This window comes from Neovison vison, chromosome 2 (assembly GCF_020171115.1).
Source record: "Neovison vison isolate M4711 chromosome 2, ASM_NN_V1, whole genome shotgun sequence".
In the NCBI taxonomy this organism is placed as follows: domain Eukaryota; kingdom Metazoa; phylum Chordata; class Mammalia; order Carnivora; family Mustelidae; genus Neogale; species Neogale vison.
This window is the reverse complement of record NC_058092.1, coordinates 180764077-180788139: the sequence shown is the minus strand read 5'-3', so window position 1 is coordinate 180788139 and position 24063 is coordinate 180764077. Positions and strand designations below refer to the sequence as shown.

Sequence of the window (24063 nt, the reverse complement as noted above, 5' to 3'; positions counted from 1 at the left end):
CAGGTACTATTGCAGCACATTTGTTTGGTAGATGGGAAAAACTCTTTAGTGGGTGTTCTTGCAGGATGAATTTGAAGTGTTATGAAAGCCTCAGATAGAATTTTTCAGTGGGCAGTTGGATACAGAGTTCTAGAATTCAGGAAAAATATCTAGATTAGAGATGTACTTTGGGATTCACATCCATATAAATGGGACCTGTGGTTTGGGCCCTTTTTTTCTTAAGCCAAGTAGTGTGAGTTAGCTTTCTCATTGTCTTTGATATCCCATTCACTGAATGTGAAACAGTAGTGTGATGGAATCTCACTATAGAATATTACTCTGCAAGGGCACCTGGGTGGCGCAGTTGGTTAAGCTACTGACTACTTGATTTCAGCTCATGTAGTGTCTCAGGGTCATGAGATCGAGCCCACACACAGTATGCTGAAGAGTCTCTCCCTTTCTTCCTTCACCGCTCCCCCCACTTTCTCTCTAAAAAACAAATAACTCTTAAAAAAATAATTATCCAAAAGAAGTTTCTGTGATGATAGAGATGTTCTACATCTTCACTCTCAAAACAGTAGTCACATGGGTAGAGGCTTCCTCAATATAATACAGTAGAGTAGGTAGAAGTGTAGATTCTACATACCAGCAGTATGCGTGCTCTATCCTGCTATATATTTTTTTCCCCAATTTATTTATTTTCAGAAAAACAGTATTCATTATTTTTTCACCACACCCATTGCTCCATGCAAGCTGTGCCCTCTATAATACCCACCACCTGGTACCCCAACCTCCCACCCCCCCCGCCACTTCAAACCCCTCAGACTGTTTTTCAGAGTCCATAGTCTCTCATGGTTCACCTCCCCTTCCAATTTACCCAAATTCCCTACTCCTCTCTAATGCCCCTTGTCCTCCATGCTATTGGTTATGCTCCACAAATGAGTGAAACCATATGATAATTGACTCTCTCTGCTTGTCTGCTTGCCAAACTATGGAAAGAACCAAGGTGCCCTTCAACGGATAAATGGATAAGGAAGATGTGGTCCATATACACTATGGAGTATTATGCCTCCATCAGAAAGGACGAATATCCAACTTTTGTAGCAACATGGATGGGACTGGAAGAGATTATCCTGCTATATATTAGCACAATTACTGGGGACAAGATTCCTGACTCTTCTTTGTCTAAACCATCCAACGAAGTTTTAACAAGTTAATAAAGAGGTTGTTTTAGGCTTTAAATCACAGCTGACATTTAGAAAAGTGCCTTGAATATAGTGAAGAGTTAATGATTACTATTGTTAACCTTAAAAGTAAACTTAGAGAAATTTTTTAGAGTGTCTTGAAATCTTATAAAAAGAAAAAAAAAAAAAGGCAATCCTTGGATTGACTTTCTGGATAGAAGCGTCATCCTTAGACTCATTCAATAATGTGTTATTTTAGAAACATTTTGCATGTAAAACTATTATTTCTTTACTTTTTGTGTTTTTTAAATTTTGCTGGCTTTAGAAATAAAAATTTATGTTATTTTATATATATACATATATATAATTATATATGTTTCAGAGTACAGCATAATGTTTTGATATACATATAATTGTGAAAAGATTACCACAATCAAGATAAATAACATATTTGTCACCTCACATGGCTACATTTTTCTTTTCTTTTTGTAGTGAGAACACAAGAGATGTACTTTCAACAAATTTCTATTTCTTTTCTTTTTCTTTTTTTTTTTAATTTGACAGAGATCACAAGTAGGCAGAGAGGCAGGCAGGGAGAGAGGAGGAAGCAGGCTCCCTGCCAAGCAGAGAGCCCGATGCGGGGCTTGATCCAGGACCCTGGGATCATGACCTGAGCCAAAGGTAGAGGTTTAACCCACTGAGCCACCCAGGTGCCCCGCAAATTTCTATTTCTAATACTACTATACATTGTCATAATATTAACTGTAGTTATTATACCATACACTGGAACTTATTCATCCTGCATAACTGAAACTTGTATCCTTTGGCCAACATCTCTTCATTTCCCCTATTTCCCAGCCATTGGCAACTACCATTCTACTCTTTGCTTCTGTGGATTCAACTTAAATTCTACATATGAGTCTGATTATGCTGTATTTATATGTATACTATTTCCCATAGTGGCTATATCAATGGGCATTTTTCTAACAATGTGAAAGAGTTTCCTTTTCTTTTCATCCTCACTAACACTGGTTATCTTCTGTCTTTTTTACATTAAACATACTAACAAGTATGAGGTGTATGATTTGTATTTTCCTGATACTTAATGATGTTGAGCACATTTTCATATGCCTGTCAGCTATCTGAATGTTTTCCCTGGAAAAAATATGTTATTCAGCTTCAATTAATTTCTTACAATTGGGTTGTATAAATTTTTTACATACTTTGGATATAAACACTTTATCAGATATATGGTCTGCAAATATTTTCCCCCATACCACAGGTTCTTTCCACCTTGCTGATTGTTTCCTGTCTGTAGTTTTATTCTGTTTTGTTTTAGTTTAATGCAATCTCACATGTCTATTTTCACTTTTGTTACCCATATTTTAGTGTTATATCCAAAACCACTGCCAAGACCAATGACAGGGAGTTGTTTCTCTGTTTTCTTCTAATAATTTTATATTTTCAGGTCTTAAAATTTTTAATTCATGTTGATTTTTGTGTGCAGTGTGAGGTAGGGTCCAATTCCATCTTTTTGCTTTTGGACATCCAGTTATCCCAGCACCATTTGTTGACGAGAGTACCCATGCCTCATTGAGTGTTTTTGACACCTTTGTCAAAGATCAGTTAACTGGAGATGCATAGATTTCTGGGTCTCTGTTCCATTCCATTGGTCTATATGTTTGTTTTTATGCCAGTATCATACTGTTTTTGTTTGTTTATTTGTTTTATTACTGAGGTAAATTTGGTATATATTAGTTTCAGATATACAACATAATAATTTAATATTTGTATACACTAAAATGTCTAGTTACCATTAATCATAATACAATTGACCTTCACCCTTTTCACCCACCCATCAATCACCTTCCCCTCTGATAACCAGCAATCCGTTCTCTGTATCTATGGGTTTTATTTTGCTTTGTTCATTCATGCCTTTTGTTTTCCACACGTAAGTGAAATTGTAAAGTATTTGTCTTTCTCTTACTCATTCACTTAGCATAATACTCTCCAGCCCTGTCTATGTTGTTGGGAATGACAATGTTTCATTCTTTTTTATGTCTGAGTAATATTTCATTTTCACATTTCACATTTTCTTTATCCATCATCTATCAGTGGACAATTAAGTTGCTTTCATATCTTAGCTATTGTAGCTAATACTGCAATGAACATAAGGGTGCATATATCTTTTCAAATTAGTGTTCTCATTTTCTTTAGGTAAATGCCCATTTTTAAATAAAGTTTTTTTTTGGGGGGGTGTTGAGTTGCATAAGCTTTTCATATTGTTTGGATATTAATCCCTTATCAGATATATCATTTGCAAATATTTTCTCTAATTTAGTAGATTCCTTTTTCATTTTGTTGATTCCTTTTGCTATGCAGAAGATTTGTAGTTTTACATAGTCCTACTTGTTTATTTTTTCTTTTGTTGGTTTTGCTTTTTGAGTCAGATTCAAGAATTCAATGCCAAACCCATTTTCAAGGAGCTTACTGTCTATGTTTTCTTTCTTTCTTTCTTTCTTTTTTTGGTAAATATTAAATATTTAGTATGTAAATATTAGATAATACACTACTGCACAAGCACTGGGTCAAATAAATTGAAAGGCAAATGAAAATATTACCCAAACAAAAGAAAAAGAAAACACAATATTCTAAAACCTATGTGATACAGGAAAAGTGGATATTACAATGAAATTTATGCCATAAATGCTTAAGAAAAAAGAGTTCAAATAACATTACACCACAAGTAACTAGAAAAAGAAGAAAAATTAGGTGAAATTTAGTAGAGGATAAAAAGAACTGAGAAAAGTGAGAAACAAATAGAAACCAGGATAAAGAATAGCATAACATTGAGAGTAATGACCAGTTTTTCCAAAAATATAAACATTTGCAATGCTTTAACTACATTAACGAAGGGGGGAAAAAAAAGGGAAAACTCAAAAACCAAAATGAGAGTTGGAAGAGAAAGCAATACAATAGAAAACCACAGAAATATATAGTGTGACAACAATTACTATAAACAATTATATACTAACAAATCAGGTCAACTTAGAAAAAAAGGGAAAAAGATAATTATTCAAATTTTACATTAATAATATTGAATCCCAAAACCTGAATCTAAGAAATAGGAAATCTTCTTGGACCAATAACAAGAATAAAAGTTGAATTTGGAATAAAAAACTCTCCCAGGACAGAAAATCCCAAAACCACATCATTTCATTAGTGAATTCTACCAATATTTAAATAATTAGGGGCGCCTGGGTGGCTCAGTGGATTAAGCCTCTGCCTTCGGCTCGGGTCATGATCCCAGGGTCCTGGGATGGAGTCCTGCATTGGGCTCTCTGTTCAGCGGGGCACTTACTTCCCTCTCTCTCTGCCTGCCTCTCTGCCTACTTGTGATCTCTGTCTGTCAAATAAATAAATAAATAAAATCTTTAAAAAAATAATTAATGACCATCTTCATCAAAATCTTGCAGTAGTGGAATAGAGGGAACATATTTAAGGTCATTCTATGAGGTTAGTGCTACCTGGTTACCAAAGCAGTATATAAACAATGCAAGAACAAAAAGGTCTAGTTAGTCCAATGTAAGTATTGCTATTCTTTCTTGTTTCTTTTCTTTTCTTTTTTGACATCCATTTTCATGATAAATATTGCTCCACTCCTTCACTTTCAATTCACAGATTTCTTTTGGTCCAAAATGAGTCTCTGATAAGCAGCATATAGATGTGCCTTGTTTTTGTTTTTGTTTAAGGAGATAGAAGTTTATTGAACACATGGCAAGGGAGTGGCAGGCAGGACAGCAGAAGAAAGGCTGTCTGCTGGGTCTTGGATTTTTAATCCATTCTGACACTGCATGTCTTTTGATTGGAGCATTTAGTCCATTTACATACAAAATGTAAAATGTAAAAAAAAATAAGATAAAATAAAATGTAAAAAAAATTACATACAAAATTCAGTCATTTACATACATAGTTATTGATAGATATGTGCTTATACCATTTATCTACTTGTTATGTCAATGTTTCTAGAGATTTTCTCTGTTCCTTTCTTCTCTTTGTCACTTTTGGTCTCTTCTTTGCACTCAGAGAGTCCCTTTAATTTTTCTTACAGGGCTGTTTTAGTGGTCTGAACTCCTTCAGTTTTTGTTTGTCTGGGATAGTCTTAATCTCTCTTGTTCTGAATGATTGCCTTGCTGGATAGGGTATTTTTGGCTGCAGATTTTTCACATTTAGCACTTTGAATATATCATGCCACTCTCTTCTAGCTTGCTAAGTTTCTGTTGAGAAATCTCCAGTTACCTTTATGGGTCTTTCCTTGTAATTTAAGGACTTCTTTTTTCTTGCTGCTTTTAAGATTTTTTTTTCTTTATCTCTGTATTTTGCAAATTTCATCACAATATGTTCTGGTGTTAGTCTGCTTTTGTTGATTTTGATGTGAGTTCTCTATGCCTCCTGGATTTGGATGTCTCTTTCCTTTCCCAGATTAAGGAGTTATAATTTCAGCTATAATTTCCTCAAATAAACTTTCTGTCCCTGTTACTTTCTCTTCTTGTGGGACTCCTATAATGTGAATGTGATTATGTTTGATGGAGTCACAGAGTTCCCTAAGTCTATTCTCATGTTACATAATTCTTCTTTCTCTCTTTTTCTCATTATTTTTCATGATTTCTTTTCTATGTCACTAATTCATTCCTCTGCTTTTTCCAGCCTGCTGCTCTTTGCATCAAGCCTGTTTCCAATCTTGTTTATTGCATTCTTCTTCTCTGATTCTTTTTTTTTTTTTTTTTAACTTTTCAAATCTCTGTTGTAAGGGTCTTACTGATGTCTTCTATTCTTTCCTCAAGCCCAGTGAGCATTCTTACATCCTTAAGACTGAATTCTCCATCAGGCTTCTAACTTCTATGTGTTTCACTTAGATGCCCAGTTTTATCTTGTTCTTTCATTTGGGATAAAGTCCTCCATCTTGGCATTTTGTCTAAGAACCTGCCTTCTTTTCTGTGTTAGAAAAGCCAGTTATGTCTCCTACTAGTAATAGCCTTCTGAAGAAGTGGTCATGTAGCGCACATGGTCTGGAGCTTTGGGGAGTGTCTTGGTGTGTCCTGGGTGAGCTCAGCTATTGTATTTTGTTTACATTATGCTTCAGGCCTATCATCTGCAGAGGCTCTACTTGCCTACTCTGGACAGTGTTTGGTCTCTGGCCTAAATACAGTAAGTTTTAACTGGTTGTGCTCTGGTCTGTTTGCGAAATAATACCTGATACCAACTCCATCAGAACTGAGACCCTGCAGAATTCCGTTTGGGGGACATGGTGTGGGCAGGAAGTCGCGCTGGTCTTCTGAGAGAGGGCCCACCGCCTTGAGACTGAGGTAAGCTTGACTGAGAAGAGCAGTCCCAAGTCAGGCAGCCAGTGCTGGCACTGCTCTGCCTCCTGTTGGTAGCTCTGTGTTAATGCTGACAGGTGGGGGAGGGAAATGGCACTGGCCAACACCCCTGTTCCCAGAAAGGCATTTCTGTGAATGCTCCCACTCCCAGACACTCTTGAGTGAATAATCTCCCCACTGTGTGCTCCAAGCATTCTTCAAATCACTGTTTCCTTACCGTCTGACCTGGGATTGTTTGCCTGCCTTTTCTCCAGGATTAGGGGAGTGCTCTCAGGTCTCTATCCCAGCCAAGCCTGCTGACCATTAAAACTCCAGACTTGAAGCCCTGGTGACTACAAGAACCTAAGAAATTCAGCCCTTCTGGTTTTCCAAGCCAGTGGCTTTGGGGAAACATTCTCCTTGTGTGTTTCCCTGTGTTCCTCTCTCTTTCACCCTTCTCCATGGGACCAGGACTCCCTACCCTCTGCAGCAGCCATAATCCATTTTTCCCCTGAACCATGTCTCCATACTTCTACCTTCTTCAATGTGGTCTCTTCTCTCCCTTTAGTTGTGGAATTTTTTTTTCCATCAGTCTTCAGGCAAATTTCTGGGTTATTTATGATGACTTGATAGTTATCTAGTTGTGTTTGTGGGACAAGATAAGCCTAGGGTCCTCCTACTCTACCTCCATTTTAGGGAATTCTGATGACTTCTTCTGTTCTGCTTATGTTTTGTTTGGGAGTTTTATGGTTTCAGGTCTTACATTCAAATCTTGAATCCATTTTGAATAAACTTTGTGTATGGTGTAAGAGAGTGGTCTAGTTCCATTCTTTTGCATATAGCTGTCCAGTTTTCCCAGAACCATTTATTAAAAAATTGTCATCTTCCCATTTTGTATTCTTGGCTTCTTTGTTGTAAATTAATTGGCCATGTATGTGTGAGTTTATTTCTGGGCTCTCTGTTCTGTTCCATTGATCTGTGTGTCTGTTTTAGGCCAGTACCGTACTGTTTTGATTGTTAGGTCCCCCAATAATGGCTCTGTGATTAAAGGAGCAAGACTGATACAAAGCGAAGGTCAAGCAAAGCTTTATTCCACGCCAAGCATCAAGAATCAGATTGAGCGTTCGGGGTCATGCCTCTTACAGAGAGCGCGACCTCTCTCTACTTCACAGACTAGCTTTTTTTTTTTTTTTTTCCCAATTTATTTATTTTCAGAAAAACAGTATTCATTATTTTTTCACCACACCCAGTGCTCCTTGCAAGCCGTGCCCTCTATAATACCCACCACCTGGTACCCCAACCTCCCACCCCTCCGCCACTTCAAACCCCTCAGATTGTTTTTCAGAGTCCATAGTCTCTCATGGTTCACCACCCCTTCCAATTTACCCAAAAGCACATACCCTCCCCAATGTCCATAACCCTACCCCCCTTCTCTCAAACCCCCTCCCCCCAGCAACCCACAGTTTGTTTCGTGAGATTAAGAGTCACTTATGGTTTGTCTCCCTCCCTATCACATCTTGTTTCATGGATTCTTCTCCTACCCACTTAAGCCCCCATGTTGCATCACTACTTCCTCATATCAGGGAGATCATATGATAGTTGTCTTTCTCCGCTTGACTTATTTCGCTAAGCATGATATGCTCTAGTTCCATCCATGTTGTCGCAAATGGCAAGATTTAGTTTCTTTTGATGGCTGCATAGTATTCCATTGTGTATATATACCACATCTTCTTGATCCATTCATCTGTTGATGGACATCTAGGTTCTTTCCATAGTTTGGCTATTGTGGACATTGCTGCTATAAACATTCGGGTGCACGTGCCCCTTTGAATTACTACGTTTGTATCTTTAGGGTAAATACCCAGTAGTGCAATTGCTGGGTCATAGGGCAGTTCTATTTTCAACATTTTGAGGAACCTCCATGCTGTTTTCCAGAGTGGTTGCACCAGCTTGCATTCCCACCAACAGTGTAGGAGGGTTCCCCTTTCTCCGCATCCTCGCCAGCATCTGTCATTTCCTGACTTGTTGATTTTAGCCATTCTGACTGGTGTGAGGTGATATCTCATTGTGGTTTTGATTTGTATTTCCCTGATGCCGAGTGATATGGAGCACTTTTTCATGTGTCTGTTGGCCATCTGGATGTCTTCTTTGCAGAAACGTCTGTTCATGTCCTCTGCCCATTTCTTGATTGGATTATTTGTTCTTTGGGTGTTGAGTTTTTAAGGGCAAAGGCCATGTGGTTGGGCCTGGCCACACATAGGTGGCCAATGAAATTGTAATAGACAGAGAAAGCTTCACAGTCATGTTAGGTCACACATAAGTGACCAATTGAATTACAATTTACCCTAGTAGATATTTGAACCAGCCTATCACCTTGGTCAGAATTGGTGCCCAAAAGGTGCCCAAAGGGTGGGGCCCATACTCCTTGGTAACTAGGTAGACAGTATGCACCCCCCCACTGATCAGATGTCTCCACCTGGCCTGACCCACCCTTGTATTTGGGCTTTGTTACCCGGGACTGGTTTCAGGGACTTGTTTTTAAGTAAGTCCCCTGGGGGAAGGGGGGCAGGGGCAGAATTACTAAATAATAATAAATTATTATTTAACCATATGGAAGTGCTCTGGCTAAATAGGTTATTACACTGATGATTATAACTGTGTAGTTATAATCAAACTATGTAGTTTGAAGTCGTGGACTATGAAACCCTCAGCTTTATTCTTTTTTTCCCAAGATCATTTGGCCATTAAGGGCATTTTGTGGTTCCCAATTTTAGAATTCTTTGTTCTAGTTCAAGAAAAATGTCACTGAAATTTTGATAGGAATTTCATTGTATCTATGGATTGCTTTGGGAAATATAGGCATTTAAAAATACTAATTTTTATAATCCATGAGTTTGGATTATATTTCCATTTATTTGTGTCATCTTAAATTTCTTTCATCAGTGTCTTCATCAGCATACAAGTCTTTCATGTCCCTGGTTAAATTTATTCCTAGGTATTTTATTCTTTGTAGTGCAATTATAAATGGGATTGTTTTCTGAATTTTTCTTTTGATAGTTCATTATTAATATGTAGAAATGCAACAGATTTTTGTGTATTGGCTTTGTATCCTTGATTTTGTGTCCTACAATGTGACAGAATTCATTTATTTGTTTTTAACAGTTTTTGGTGGAGACTAGGATTTTCTATGTATGGCATCATGCCATCTACAAAGGGTGACACTTTACTTCTTCCTTACTATTTTGGGTGCCTTTTATTTCTTGTCTGATTATTGTGCTAGGATTTTGAATAATATGTTTAGTAAAAGTGCTGAGAGTAGGCATCCATGTCTTTTTATTGATCTTCAGCTTTTCGTCATTGAGTATGATGTATGATGTTTTCGTCATTGAGTATAAAGTTTTCATACCTGGCCTTTATTATGTTGATATATGTTCTGTCTATACCCATTTTGTGGAAGGTTTTATGATAAATAAATGCTGAATTTTTTCAAAATCTTTTTGTGTATCAGTGGAGATGATAATGATTTTTATTAATGTGATGTGTCCCATAGATTTTGGATTTCTTTTCTATTTCATAAGCTCAATATATTGTGTTAAATTTCCCTTTGATTTCTTCATTAATTCATTAGTTGTTTTTTTAACATGTTGATTAATATCTACATATTTATGATTTTTCCAGTTTTCCTCTTATAATTGATTTCTAGTTTCATATCATGATGTCAGAAAAGATGATTGACATGATTTCATTCTTCTTACATTTTCTTTTTGATTAACATATAATGCATTATTTGCCCTAGGGGTACAGGTCTATGAATCATCATGCTTACACATTTCATAGCACTCACCACAGCACATAACCTCCCCAAAGTCCATTACCCAGGCAGCCTATACCTACCCCCGCACCCCCCAGCAACCCTCAGTTTGTTTCATAAGTTTAAGAGTCTCTTATGGTTTGTCTCCCTCCTAATCCCCTCTTGGGTTTTTTTTTCCCTTCCTACCCCCCATGACCCCCTGCCCTACCTCTCAAATTCCTCATATCAGAGAGATCATATAATAATTGTCTTTCTCTGATTGACTTATTTCTCTTAGCTTAATACCCTTCAGTTCTATCCACGTCATTACAAATTGCAAGATTTCATTTCTTTGGATAACTGCATAGTATTCCGATATATATATATTGGAATATATATATATATATATATATATATATATATATATATATAAATTTGAGTTTTATTTGGCAAACAATATCATTGTGCAACCAGCCTCGGCCCTGAAATGGAGAAAGAGTGCAGGAGCCACAAAGCATCGGACGTACTTGGCTGCTTCTCCAAAAGCTGTTGAAACTTCTTCCTTTCGTATTCCACAGACTGCTGCATGAGATGCGGCCTAATGCTAGTGATGGCAAAGTTCGCCATGTCCACTTTCATGAGGTCCAACACGGAAAAAATTGCCCTGAAAAGAGGCACTATTTCCTTAATGTCCTTTAGTTTCTTGACCTCCTCATCTCGAGCAGGTGCACAGAGGGTCCCCATCATGCCAATAATGAATTCTGCCAGCTTGGAAATGTCTAAGGCCCCATTCTCTGCTTCTTGCTTTATCAGATCCAGATCCAAGACTTCTGTTATCTGGTTTCTCAGTCTAGTGTGACCAGGCAGCAAGAAAGATAAGAGAGTCTCTTTGATTTCCCCAACAAGTTTGATGGCATGGTCATATGTGGGGGGGTCTTCACTTAGCTGGACACTCAAGCAATCCCAAAAAGCTTTATGTACAATCTCCTTCACTCTCTTCTCCAGACTGTCTTCTGGTAATTCAACTGGTTTAATCCGAAAGTCTCCATTTACTACAATTTCATGAGCTAAAGCCATGTTAGTGACTCCTTTCACTGTCTCTAGAAGTTCTTCTACTGTCACAAATCGAGGAGGACTAGAGTGAGGTCTTTGCACTCTTCGGGTGCTGGGAGAGCCGGACTTTACTGTTTTCTGTAGAGTGGCATCAGAACCTTTCACAGCATCTTCAAGGTCTTGCTCAGAATCATTCGATTTTGATTTTCCTGCTTCATTTATATTGGGCTTGTCAGGGTTTTCGGACATTCTCAATTAAGTTTAATTCACTTTCCTGCCGCGGAGTTCTCCCTCCTGCCGCTCGGGCGGGGAATGAGACGGCCGCCGGCGCCACGGCGGAGGCGCAGAGCGATGCGCGGAGAGCACTGGACGCTTCAGCCTCTGCCCTTCCGATTATATATATATATATATATATATATATATATATAAAATCTTTCACATCTTCTTTATTCATTCATCTGTTGATGGACATCTAGGTTCTTTCCATAGTTTGGCTATTGTGGACATTGCCCCTTCCAATCACTACATTTGTATCTTTATGGTAAATACCAAGTAGTGGGATTCTGGGTCATAAGGTAGCTCTATCTTCAACTTTATGAGGAACCTCCATACTGTTTTCCAGAGTGGCTGTACCAGCATGCGTTCCCACCAACAGTGTAGGAGGGTTTCCCTTTCTCTGTATCCTCACCAACGTCTGTTGTTTCCTGACTTGTTATTTTAGCCATTCTGACTGGTGTGAGGTGTTATCTTATTGTGGTTTTGATTTGTATTTCTCTGATGCTGAATGATGTGGAACACTTTGTCCTGTGTCTGTTGGCCACTTGGATGTTTTCTTTGCAGAAATGTCTGTTCATGGCTCCTGCCTATTTCTTGATTGGATTATTTATTCTTTTAGCATTGAGTTTGATAAGTTCTTTATAGATTTTGGATACTAGCCCTTTAACTGAAAGGTGATTTAGAATATCTTCTCCCATTCTGTCAGTTGACTTTTGGTTTTATTAACTGTTTCCTTTGCTGTGCAAAAGACTTTGATCTTGATAAAGTCCCAATAGTTCATTTTTGCCCTTGCTTCCCTTGCCTTTGGTGATGTTTCTAGGAAAAAGTTACTGCAGCTGAGGTGGAAGAGGTTGCTGCCTGTGTTCTCCTCAAGGATTTTGATGGATTCCTCTCTTACATTGAGGTCTTTGATCCATTTTGAGTCTATTTTTGTGTTTGGTGTACAGAAATGGTCCAGTTTCATTCTTCTGCATGTGGTTGTCCAATTTTCCCAACACCATTTGTTAAGAGACGGTCTTTTTTCCATTCTACTTTCTCTCCTGCTTTGTCAAATATTAATTGACCATAGAGTTGAACGTCCATTTATGGGCTTTCTCTTCTCTTCCATTGATCTATATGCCTGTTTTGATGCCAGTACCATACTATCTTGATTACAGCTTTGTAACAGAGCTTGAAGTCTAGAATTGTGATGCCACCAACTATGGCTTTCTTTTTCAACATTCCTCTGGCTATTCAGGGTCTTTTCTGGTTCCATATAAATTTTAGGATTATTTGTTCCATTTCTTTGAAAAAAATAGTATTTTGATAGAGATTCCATTAAATGTGTAGATTGCTTTAGGTAGCATAAACATTTTCACAATATTTGTTCTTCCATTCCATGAGCATTGAATGTTTTTTCCATTTCTTTGTGTCTTCCTCAATTTCTTTCATGAGTACTTTATAGTTTTCTGAGTACAGATTCTTTGCCTCTTTGGTTAGGTTTATTCCTAGGTATCTATGACTTTGAGTGAAATTGTAAATGGGATCAACTCCTCAATTTCTCTTTCTTCTGTCTTGCTTTTGGTGTATAGAAATGGAACTGATTTCTGAGTATTGATTTTATATCCTGACACTCTACTGAATTCCTGTATGAGTTCTAGCTGTTTTGGAGTGCAATCTTTTGGGTTTTGCACTGAAAGTATCATATCATCTGCAAATAATTAGAGTTTGACTTTTTCTTTGCTGATTTGGATGATTTATATTTCTTTTTGTTGTCTGATTGCTGAGGCTAGGACTTCTAGTACTATTTTGAATAACAGTGGTAATAGTGGGCATCTCTGCCGTGTTCCTGACCTTAGGGGAAAAGCTCTCAGTTTGTCCCCATTGATAATGATTTGCTGTGGGTTTTCATAGATGGCTTTGATGATACTAAGGTATGTACCTTCTATGCTGATCTGTGAAGAGTTTTGATCAAGAAAGGATGCTGTACTTTGTCAAATGCTTTTTCAGCATCCATTGAGAGTATTATATGGTTCTTGTTCTTTCTTTTATTAATGTATTGTATCACATTGCTTGATTTTCAGATGTTGAATGAACCTTGCAGCCTAGGAATAAATCCCTCTTGGTCATGGTGAATAATCCTTTTAATGTAGTGTTGAATCTTATTGGCTAATTTGGTGAGATTTTTGCATCCTTGTTCATCAAGGGTATTATTGGTCCATAATTCTCCTTTTTGATGGTGTCTTTGTCTGGTTCTGGACTCAAGGTAATACTGGCCTCATAAAATGAGTTTGGAAGTTTTCCTTCCATTTCTATTTTTCGGAACGGTTTCAGGAGAATAGGTATTAATTCTTCTTTAAATGATTGGTAGAATTCCCCTGGGAAGCTGTCTGGCCCTGGGCTCTTGTTTTTTGGGAGATTTTTGTTGATTGCTTCAATCTCCTTACTGGTCATGGGTCTGCTCAGGTTTTCTATTTCTTCCTGGTTCAGTTTTGCTAGTTTATATATCTCTAGAAATGCATCCATTTCTTCCAGATTGTCAAATTTGTTTGCCTATGGTTGCTCATAATATGTTCATAAAATTGTTTGTATTTCTTTAGTGTTGGTTGTGATCTTCCTCTTTCATTCATGATTTTATTAATTTGGGTCCTTTCTCTTTTCTTCTTGATAAGTCTGTCCAGGGGTTTATCAATCTTATTAATTCTTTCAAAGAACCAGCTCCTAGTTTCGTTGATTTGTTCTACTGTTGTTTTGGTTTCTATTTCATTTATTTCTGCTCTGATCTTAATTATTTCTCTTCTCTTGCTGGGTTTCGGCTTTCTTTGCTTTTCTTTCTCCAGTTCCTTTAGGTGTAGGGTTAAGTTATATACTTGAGACCTTTCTTGTTTCTTGAGTTTCCTCTCAGGACCACCTTTGCTGTGTCCTAAAGCTTTTGAACAGTTGTATTTTCATTTTAATTTGTTTCCATGATTTTTTTAAACTCTTCTTTAATCTTCTGGTTGATGCATTTATTGTTTAGTAGGATGCTCTTTAGCCTCCCTGTATTTGAGCTCTTTCCAACTTTCCTCTTGTGATTGAGTTCTACTTTCAGATTATTGTGGTCTGAAAATTTGCAAGGAATGATCCAAATCTTTTGGTACCAGTTAAGACCTGATTTGTGACCCAGGATGTGATCTATTCTGGAGAATGTTCCATGTGCACTGGAGATGAATGTTTATTCTGTTGTTTTGGGATAGAATGTTCTAAATATATCCATGATGTCCATCTGGTCCAGTGTGTCATTTAAAGCCTTTATTTCTTTGTTGATCTTTTGCTTAGATGATCTTTCCATTTCAATAAGGGGGGGTGTTAAAGTCTCCTACTATTATTGTATTATTGTGATGTGTTTCTTTGATTTTATTATTAATTGGTTTATATAATTGACTGCTCCCATATTACGGGCATAGATATTTAAAATTTTTAGATGTTCTTGTTGGACAGACCCTTTAAATATGATATAATATAGTTCCTCATCTCTTGTTATAGTCATTGGCTTAAAATCTAATTTATCTGATATAAGGAATGCCACCCCAGTTTTCTTTTGTTGTTCTTTAGCATGGTAAATTGTTTTCCATCCCCTCACTTTAAATCTGGAGAATGAATTTCTTATAGACAGCATATCAATGGGTCTTTTTTTTTTTTAATCCATTCATCAGAATGGATGAATCTTTTGATTGGGGCATTTAGCCCATTTACATTCAGGGTTACTGTTGAAAAATATTTAGTGCCATTGCATCACCTGTAAGGGGACTGTTATTGTATATTGTTTCTGTTCCTTTCTGGTCTACTACTTTTAGGCTCTCTCTTTGCTTAGAAGACTCCTTTCAATATTTCCTCTAGGGCTGGTTTGGTATTTGTAAATTCTTTTAGTTTTTGTTTGTCTTGGAAGCTTTTAATCTCTCCTATTTTCAGTGACAGTCTAGCTGGATACAGTATTCTTGGCTGCATATTTTTCTTGTTAATGCTCTGAATATATCATGCCAGTCCTTTCTGGTCTGCCAGGTCTCTGTGGATAAGTCTTCTGCCTGTCTAATATTTCTACCATTTCTTCCCAAGGTGCTTTCAGGATTTTCTCTTTGTCACTAAGACTTGCAAGTTTTACTTTTAGATGATGGGGTGTGGACTTATTTTTGACTTTGAATGGGGTTCTCTGTGCCTCCTGAATTTTGATGCTTGTTCCCTTTGCCAAATTAGGGAATTCTCTAGTATAATTTGCTCCAGTATGCCTTCTGCCCATCTCTCTCTTTTCAGTTCTTGATAGTCACATGGGGATTCTCTTGCATAAAACAAGTTGTTTTTCTCTTGTTGTTTTTAAGATTCTTTCTTAATCTTTAACTTATGACATTTTACTTATTATGTATCTTGGTGTTGATACCTCTGGATTTATCTTCTTCAGAATTCTTTGTGTTTCCTGGACCTGGATATCTCTTTCCTTCCCTAAGACTGTAAGTTTTTAGACATTATTTCTTCAAACTCATTTTCTTTCCTTTTCTCTTTCTTTTCCTTCTGGGACCTCTGTAATGCAAATATTATTCTGTTTGATGTTGTCTCATAGGTCTCTTAAGGTATTTTCATTTATTTATTTATTTGTTTGTTTGTTTCTGCATTCTTTAGGTGAGTTCTACTGCCCCATCTTTCAGACTAGTGATCTGCTCTTGTCCTTTTTCTAGTCTACTGCTGAATTCTTCTGTTATATTCTTTCTGTACAATTACTACATTTTTCAGCTCTCTGATCACCGTTTAATACATTCTTAAATTTTCTATTTCTTTTGGAAGTTTTTACCATGTTCATTAATTCTTCTCTATCTTTATGAATTTGGTGAGCATTTTGTGGTCATTACTTTGAACTCTTTATCAGATAGATAACTTATCTCTGTTCCATTAAGGTCTTTTTCTGAGTTTTTTGTTTTGTTTTATTTGTTTGTTTAGAACATATTCCTCTATTTCCCCACTTTCCTTCTCCCTTTGTGTTTGTTTCTAAGTATTATATGAAACAGTGACTTATCTCAGTATTGAAGGAGTAGCTTTGTGTAGGAGTTTAACGTTGCCCAGGCTTTGGCTGTCTTTTGAATCTTTGTGATTGTGTAAGTAACCTGGCTTTGTTGGTGGTGGTGGTTTTGTTTTGACTTATTTATTCTTGATAGATTACAATTATTGAGGATTTGACAAGACCTGTCAGTGTAACAAAGAGAGTGATCTCAGTCAGCATCTAATTTCAGCTGCTTAGAAGCCAAGTCTTTAGGCAGCAGCATTTAATGTATGTAAATATATATAGTCCTTGGGATCACAGTTGTATACCCAGTGACTTCCAGGCTAGGGGATCTAGAGTGTCCCCTGATTGATGGTTGTAATAACTGGTGTTGAGATGAGTGTAAGCTCCTTTCTGGAGGTATCTATAAACTTTGGTGAGGCCAAAGAAGGATGCAAAGCCCATGGCTTTAGTGAGGCCAGGAAAATATTCTGGGGACAGTTTACGTCTGCAAGTTTAGCAATGTCTGAGAAGAGTGTCTGGGTGGGCACAGACTTGGCTTTAGTGAGGTTGTGTTTACCCACACCCACCTGGGCTAGCAAGTTAGAAGGAGAATATAAATATGGTATTATCAGAACCTCCACCTCCAAAGAACATTCCAACCTGTTCCTTTGCTTCCGGCAAATGTTATGATTAGCAAATAATCTCATTCACTCATCTTTCAGCACCTCTCAACGTCAGCCTTTGCGCTGTGTCCTGGGATGATGGAATCTATGTGCTAGCTCTCAAAAGTAGTATCTGATATTCTGCAATTCCCTGGGATCCCCAAATATAGGCACCATTGGTTTCTAGAGCAAGATATTTTGGGGGCTTCATCTCTCTGGTGCAGATCCTAAAGGTTAGGCTGCCTGACATGGAGCCCAAACTCCTCATTCCTTAGAGAGAAGCTCTGGACCCATGAAATTTCCTCCCTATTGTGTGGGTAGGATTTGGGGGAGAATGCATCTCTGCCTTTCCTACCTATCTTGATGTACTCCTTTCCCTTGATGTGGAAAGAGCTGTTTAGCTAGTTTTCAGTTCTTTTTCAGTGGGAATTACTCCACATATAGCTACAGATTTGGTGTGTCCATGATAGGAAATGAATTCAGAGTCTTCCTACACCACCATCTTGGAACCCCTAATCTCTTTGATGTTAGGGAAAACATCTTAATGAAAGACAGTTTATGATGTTTCTGTCATATCTCTGAGATAGAGTTGTTATCTTTAATTAAATTTCTTATATTTAGCAACTCAAATGCTTTCTTTTTTAAAATATCTTTATGTTTATAATTTCAATTGTTAACACACCAGTTCTTTTTGGTAATTTCTTGGGGCTTATATTGAATAGGATGAGAAATGATTATATGGTTCTAGCCTTAGTGGAAATGAAAGTGACATGAAGGAGAAAGATAATCTTTTAAAACATTTCTATAAAATATATATTTTATTGCCTTTGTTTCCCTTCACTTTTCAGAGATCCAAAATTGCCTGCCAAAATTTTTTGTTTTTTTGTATGAAAAAAATTATTAAAATCCTATTAACCAAATATTTATTTAAAATATGTCTCATATTTTTATGAAACTCCAGAAATCAGAAAATACAAATGGGGCAATCTTTTCTTTCTTATTAATTTTAACAGCAATACCTGAGTTTGTAACACAAGTGGATGTTGCCTTAGAAGCCTTAAATAAAAACTCTTTGGATGTATTTGATGATGATCAATTTGTGGACATCTCAAAGAAGATCTATGATACAATTCATGATATCAGATGTTCGGTCATGATGATTCGGGTAAGTTTGCTTTGCTTTCCATTGAATTATCACAATGCTCCTCACCATCTGGAATACTTGGAATGATTGCAAGAAATATTTTATTTCTATTTCATAATGTCAATGCTGAAATCTATTAGAACTTGAGAAATTCATATGTATCCCTGAAGTGAAATCTACTGTCACAAACAACACTTTCACTTATGTATTTGGTTATAACTTATACAAATGAGCACATTTAACTGCTGTGTGTGCAGAAATGATAGGATTCCTTGTGTGCAGAATTCACTGAGGTGTCACATAGCATGATCAGGAGCCAAAGAAAAATACATAAAATAATTTGATTTCTTTTCTTGAATGGAAAGGAAAGCATCTTTCTCATCATTGTATTGAAATCAGTAAGAAAGTATGTCTAAAATAGGGTGTTTCTATGGTCAAACCCTCTCATACTGGATTAGAGACTCACAGACTGACTGTTCTTTAAGAAATTGCACTTGGAGCTGACAGGAACAACAAACACTTGAACTGCCCCAGTCTGTGAATTGTCTGTTTGGGGGAATATATGCAGCCTTCTTAAGGGTGAAAGTGAGACATTTATTGTGGGCATACTGCAAACACAGACCCCAGGGTTATTTCTTTTAACTCAAATATTAATGTGGGTGGTTTATTCAAATTTTATTTGAAAAAACAGTGGAAGTTTTCTGAAAAATGCCCATGAAAAGATATGGTGATATTTTATCTTAGAATAGGTTCACCTGAAGGCAGATCTTGAGGTAAGGATTTGTGTTACCATTAGTCTATTTAGGGGGACTAGTAGTCTATTTAGGAAAAATTAAGACAGTAAAAGTGAGGCAGGGAGGGGAAGTAAACCAGTAAGATGTTATCATGCATTACTACTGGAAGCTAGGACTTAATCCTGCTGGGAAGTCTAGGTGATACTATAGAATACACCTCATAATTACCTTTCCTGAGGTGAACAAAACCTAATTTATCTACCTATTCATCCTTGATTAAAGACTACCCTGCCTCAGAGGTGTTACTAAAGCCTCCTCTGTGGGTCAGTCAAACTCTTGTAACCAAAAAAAGCAACCCTTAGGGAGAGTGGCAGGTGCTTGCAGTAAGAAGATTCAGTAGGAATGGTGAGGGTAATTTGTTAAGTATGAATGAAGTTTAATTTGAAAGTCTCTACATTTAACTGTTAGTGAAACTATAAAGATGGAACTGTAAGTTCTGAGGATATATGGTCAGAGCACCAATCACATCTGATGGGCTTAGATGTCATAGTTAAGGTACACAGAGCAGTACATAAAAATTGAGTCATTTGGGGATCTTATAAGGAAAAGTGCCAATGAAAGTTAAAGACACTGGCAGGGCCAATGGATGCTTATGAAAGAAATTCTAAAAGAAAAGTTAAAGGTGTCAAGATATAGGATCTAACATTTCAGAGCATGGCAAAACCTGCAAGGAAGCCAGTAATACATGAAAGAGAAACTTCATTTATGTATTTGCAAACATCCAGGAAGTATTTGTTCATATGGAATCGAGTGCTGTGGCACTGGACGAGTATTATATCTGAGATGCAAAATATTTTTTTCAAATATTTTCTTACTCTAAAAAGGATTTTAAACCTTACCCATGTGGACTAGTGGACTGGCAACTGGTAATAATCCAAAACTGAGAAGACAGGTAGAACCAGGAGAGAAACATCGAGTGAAGACACGTGAATTTCAGGAAATAGACATTCCAGAGTAAAACACCTGCATTTCCAGTATCCCTGGGTAGATATGTGATAAGATTAAACCAGTGAAATAGCCTAGGTGAACCAGGGTAGAAAATGCTTTTTTTTTTCTTTTTTCCCTGAAAAAGCTATCTATGGATGAAAAAAGTCTTATAGTTTGTTCCATTTGTACATACATTTAGTATTTAAAAGTTTCCTTATTATCAAAATAGCTTACTTATAGCAAATCAAATTATCTTGCCATTATTTCTATATATCTCTCATATCCAACAATCCTCTGTAGGGCAAGAGAACAATTTATTATAATTATTTAATAGCCTTAGAGTGCAGTAATATTTCCCTATAGTCATCTCTTCTTCAAGGTACATACTTTAATTTCTTTTAACTTTTCCTCATAGGAATAATTTAGTATTTTGTGTTCTTTACTAGTCCTTATTTAACTTTTCAACAAAATTCTCAAATGAGACTATCAAAAAGCATACTCTAATTAGGACCTGTCCAAAGTCAAATAAAGTGGAAAACTTGTTCTTATGTTATTGCCAATAACACAGCCAACTGCTGTGAACTTATTTTTTTCCCTCTTAAACAGCAAGATTGTTGGATAGACAATGAATTCCTTTTATTTTTATTTTCACCCTGCTGTTGCCATATATTCTCCATTTTGATTTGATAGATTTGCTCTTGACCATAAAGCCTTATCATATTAAACTTTATTATATTTCTAAATGATTTTTTCATATAATTTATCAGGTTGCTTTTATTTATTTATTCATTTATTTTATTATGTTCAATTAGCCAGCATGTAGTGTATCATGTTTTTGAAGTAGTGTTCATGATTCATTAGTTACCTATAATACCCAGTGCTCATCCCAACATGTGCCCTTCTTAATACCCATCACCCGGTTACTCCATTGCACTACTCCTCTCCCTTCTGTAACCTTCAGTTTGTTTCCCAGAGTCCAGAATCCCTTGTGGTTTGTATTCCTCTCTGATTTCTTCATTCAGTTTTCCCTCCCCTCCCCTGTGGTCCTCTGCTCTATTCCTTATGTTCTACATATGACTAAAACCATATAATTTTCTTTCTCTGCTTGGCTTATTTCCCTTAACATAATCCTCTCCAGGTCTGTCTATGTCAATGAAGATGGTGGGTACTCATCCTTTCTGATGACTTAATAATATTCCATTATATATATGAAACACATCTTCTTTATTCATTCATCTGTTGAAGGGCATCTTGGTTCCTTCTGCAATTTGGCTATTGTAGACATTGCTGCTATGAACATTGGGGTGCATGTGCCCCTTCTTTTTACTACATCTGTATCTTCGTAAATACGTAGTAGCACAATTGCTGGGTCATAGAGTAGCTCTATTTTTAACATCTTTTAGAACATCCATGCTGTTTTCCAGAGTGATTGGAAGTCACTCTGTCCAGAGTGACAGTCACTAGTTTACATTCCTGCCAACAGTGTAAGAGGGTCCCCCTATCTCCACAACCTCGCCAACACTTGTTATTTCCTATCTTGTTAATTTTGGCCATTCTAACTGGAGTAAGGTGATATATCATTGTGGTTTTGATTTGTATTTCCCTGATGGCTAGTGATGTTGAACATTTTTTCATGTGTCTGTTAGCCACTTGGTTGTGACTGTATCTAAATTAGCATTAATTAGAAACATGAAATTATAATCTCAGTTCCTTCCTCTAGATTACTAAACAAAATATTGAATTATACTTGTTCTTTATCTGCTTTGTAATCTCTGCTAGATAGCTCCAGTTAAGGACTTTAGTCTTAAGAGACCTTAGAAGCTGATGTTCCATCCAACTGAGAATATACTGGTAGGTGTATGGCTTGTAATAATGTTTTCTGAATTTTGAGGTAGAGCTATTCTTCTTTAAACAAACTTTATGGCCAGCATAAATAAATAAATAGATAGATAGATAAATAAAACATACAAAAAAGAGCTGCTGTACTTGAAACCATGAAGGAAATTCCAGGAGCCCATGTGCCTGCATGCCTAGTTTCTAAGACAGCTTCTAGGGAAACCTCCATAGAACTTCTATAAGGATTCTTTGGAGGATGATCCATAAACCTTTGTACTTAGCTGCTAATCAGATTATATGTTGAAAATAGAAATCTAACTCAGGTTCAGTAAATGAAATTCTATCATTTTTTTTTTCCTTTGGACTATTCTTTTATCATAGAAGATAATACAATTGATCTGGTATAATCTGCTCTTTGTAATGTCAAATCTAATGCTGACCAATATCCCAATCTTAGAACTGCAAAACATTTGATGCTTTCTTTAAAGAATCTAAAGAGTGTCAAGATCAAGGCAATATGCTTATAATTTTGCACAGTCAAGGAGATCTAGTTATGCTCTTGAGAGTGTGACTGTTTCAGAATCCTGTCCTATGTCTGAATTTTCATGAATGTTCTGTTTCCTTGAAACAATAAAATACTAATTTAAGATCAGTGCCTGAAATTTTGTAAATAGTTTTATAGAAATATGATTTTATCTACCTTTAATATTTATTTTGGTGAATAATTATGTTAGCAATTGTTCAGATTTTTAAAATTTCTAAGAGAAAATGCTTTGACATATAATATTATTCTTTCCATTGGATTCAGTTTGTGGACAAAGAAGTTATAGAATCTCATTCTTAATAACCTTAGAGAGAGGGGAGTATTGAATATTTATTATTTTTTGGTGTTTAGTATCTATTTATAAATTTTGCAATTATTGAGTCTACATAATAGTTTATGTTAAACCAAGTCACAAATCTCACTAACCCTCTGTTTCCTCCTTTGTATTAAACCTACTTCAGAAAGTTATTATGCTGACAAAATGAGCTAATAGAAATGAAGTACTAAGTAAAAGTAGTCTTTTATAAGATGGTAGCTACTATTTCTATTGCCATTATGAATAGTGCTAGTACTACTGAAGCTGCTTATTATTTTCTTTATATTTTGAAGAATGTTACTTATAGAAGTTATAGAAATGTGTCTGCTGGTCAACATGAAACCAAAGCCCAAAAAGTACCTTAAGAGGTGAAGTTCTAAACAAGAAATTATATTTTTCTCAAGATTTTGTATTATATAAAAGGAAACATGTTTATTGAGTATCTGAATTATAGATTATTTAATAAAAATTGTGCCTTTGAGACTATATTACTTTAAGCTAGCATATAATTCTATATGTTATTTTTATTAACTTCTTAAAATGTGCAAGGACATGATAGTTCATCTTTTTGGGAAATGTGCTTAACCAGAAATAGATATTAAAATGGGCAACATAATTGAATTGTGAGAAACATGAGTGGCCAGCGGTGAAATATCCTCAAAAAGAAGAAAAGATTCAGCAAAAAGTCAGCCTTTTAACAGGTATTCAGAATGTGGGCTTCATATATTTTTTGTGTGTGAATTTTCATATGTAACTTATCAAAAGCACATTTTCCAAACCAAATGTGAATATTTTCAGGACTATCACTAGCAGATTTTCTCTGTTAGTTGTCTAATTTTATGTTTTAGGGAAGAAGAACATGTTTTGGATATGTTACTTGATGGAAGTTAATTTTTCAAGAAACAAAGGAAAATAAAGTAAACATTTACATGGCCCAGTTTACACGAACCATTTCTACATGAATCTTTTACATACTTCTAGAATTGAAACACAGTTCAATATACAATTTCAGCATATATAGCCAAAGAAACATTTTTTTCTTTTTAAGAAATTAATATTTAATTAATTCTTTAGAGAGAGTGTAAGAGTGAGAGTGGGAGAAGTGGGTAGAGGCAGAGGGAGAGAAGGAATCTTGAGAAAACTCCAGCTCTGTGTGGAGCCCAGTGAGGGGCTTGATCTCATGACCCTGAGATCGTGACCTGAACCAA

At 36.2% G+C, this 24063-nt stretch overlaps 2 protein-coding genes across 4 annotated transcripts in view; one reads left to right on the top strand and one right to left on the bottom strand.

Annotated features, from left to right (window-relative positions):
* Positions 1–24063, top strand: part of LOC122900720 (catenin alpha-3) — a 1358242-nt gene that overhangs the window by 1024011 nt on the left and 310168 nt on the right. For all 3 annotated transcript variants that reach the window (XM_044239621.1, XM_044239620.1, XM_044239622.1), the window contains one exon: positions 18308–18459. In XM_044239621.1, the coding sequence (XP_044095556.1) occupies positions 18308–18459 (152 nt within the window). The remainder of the gene's footprint in view (positions 1–18307; positions 18460–24063) is intronic.
* LOC122898533 (T-complex protein 11-like protein 1) lies at positions 10773–11678 on the bottom strand. Its single transcript, XM_044236249.1, has one exon. It carries the CDS (start codon positions 11613–11615, stop codon positions 10773–10775), a length of 843 nt encoding a protein of 280 aa, XP_044092184.1. The 5' UTR covers positions 11616–11678.

Excerpts from the sequence above, each read along its gene's own strand:
- LOC122898533 (XM_044236249.1), bottom strand. The coding sequence starts at position 11,615 with ATGTCCGAAAACCCTGACAAGCCCAATATAAATGAAGCAGGAAAATCA.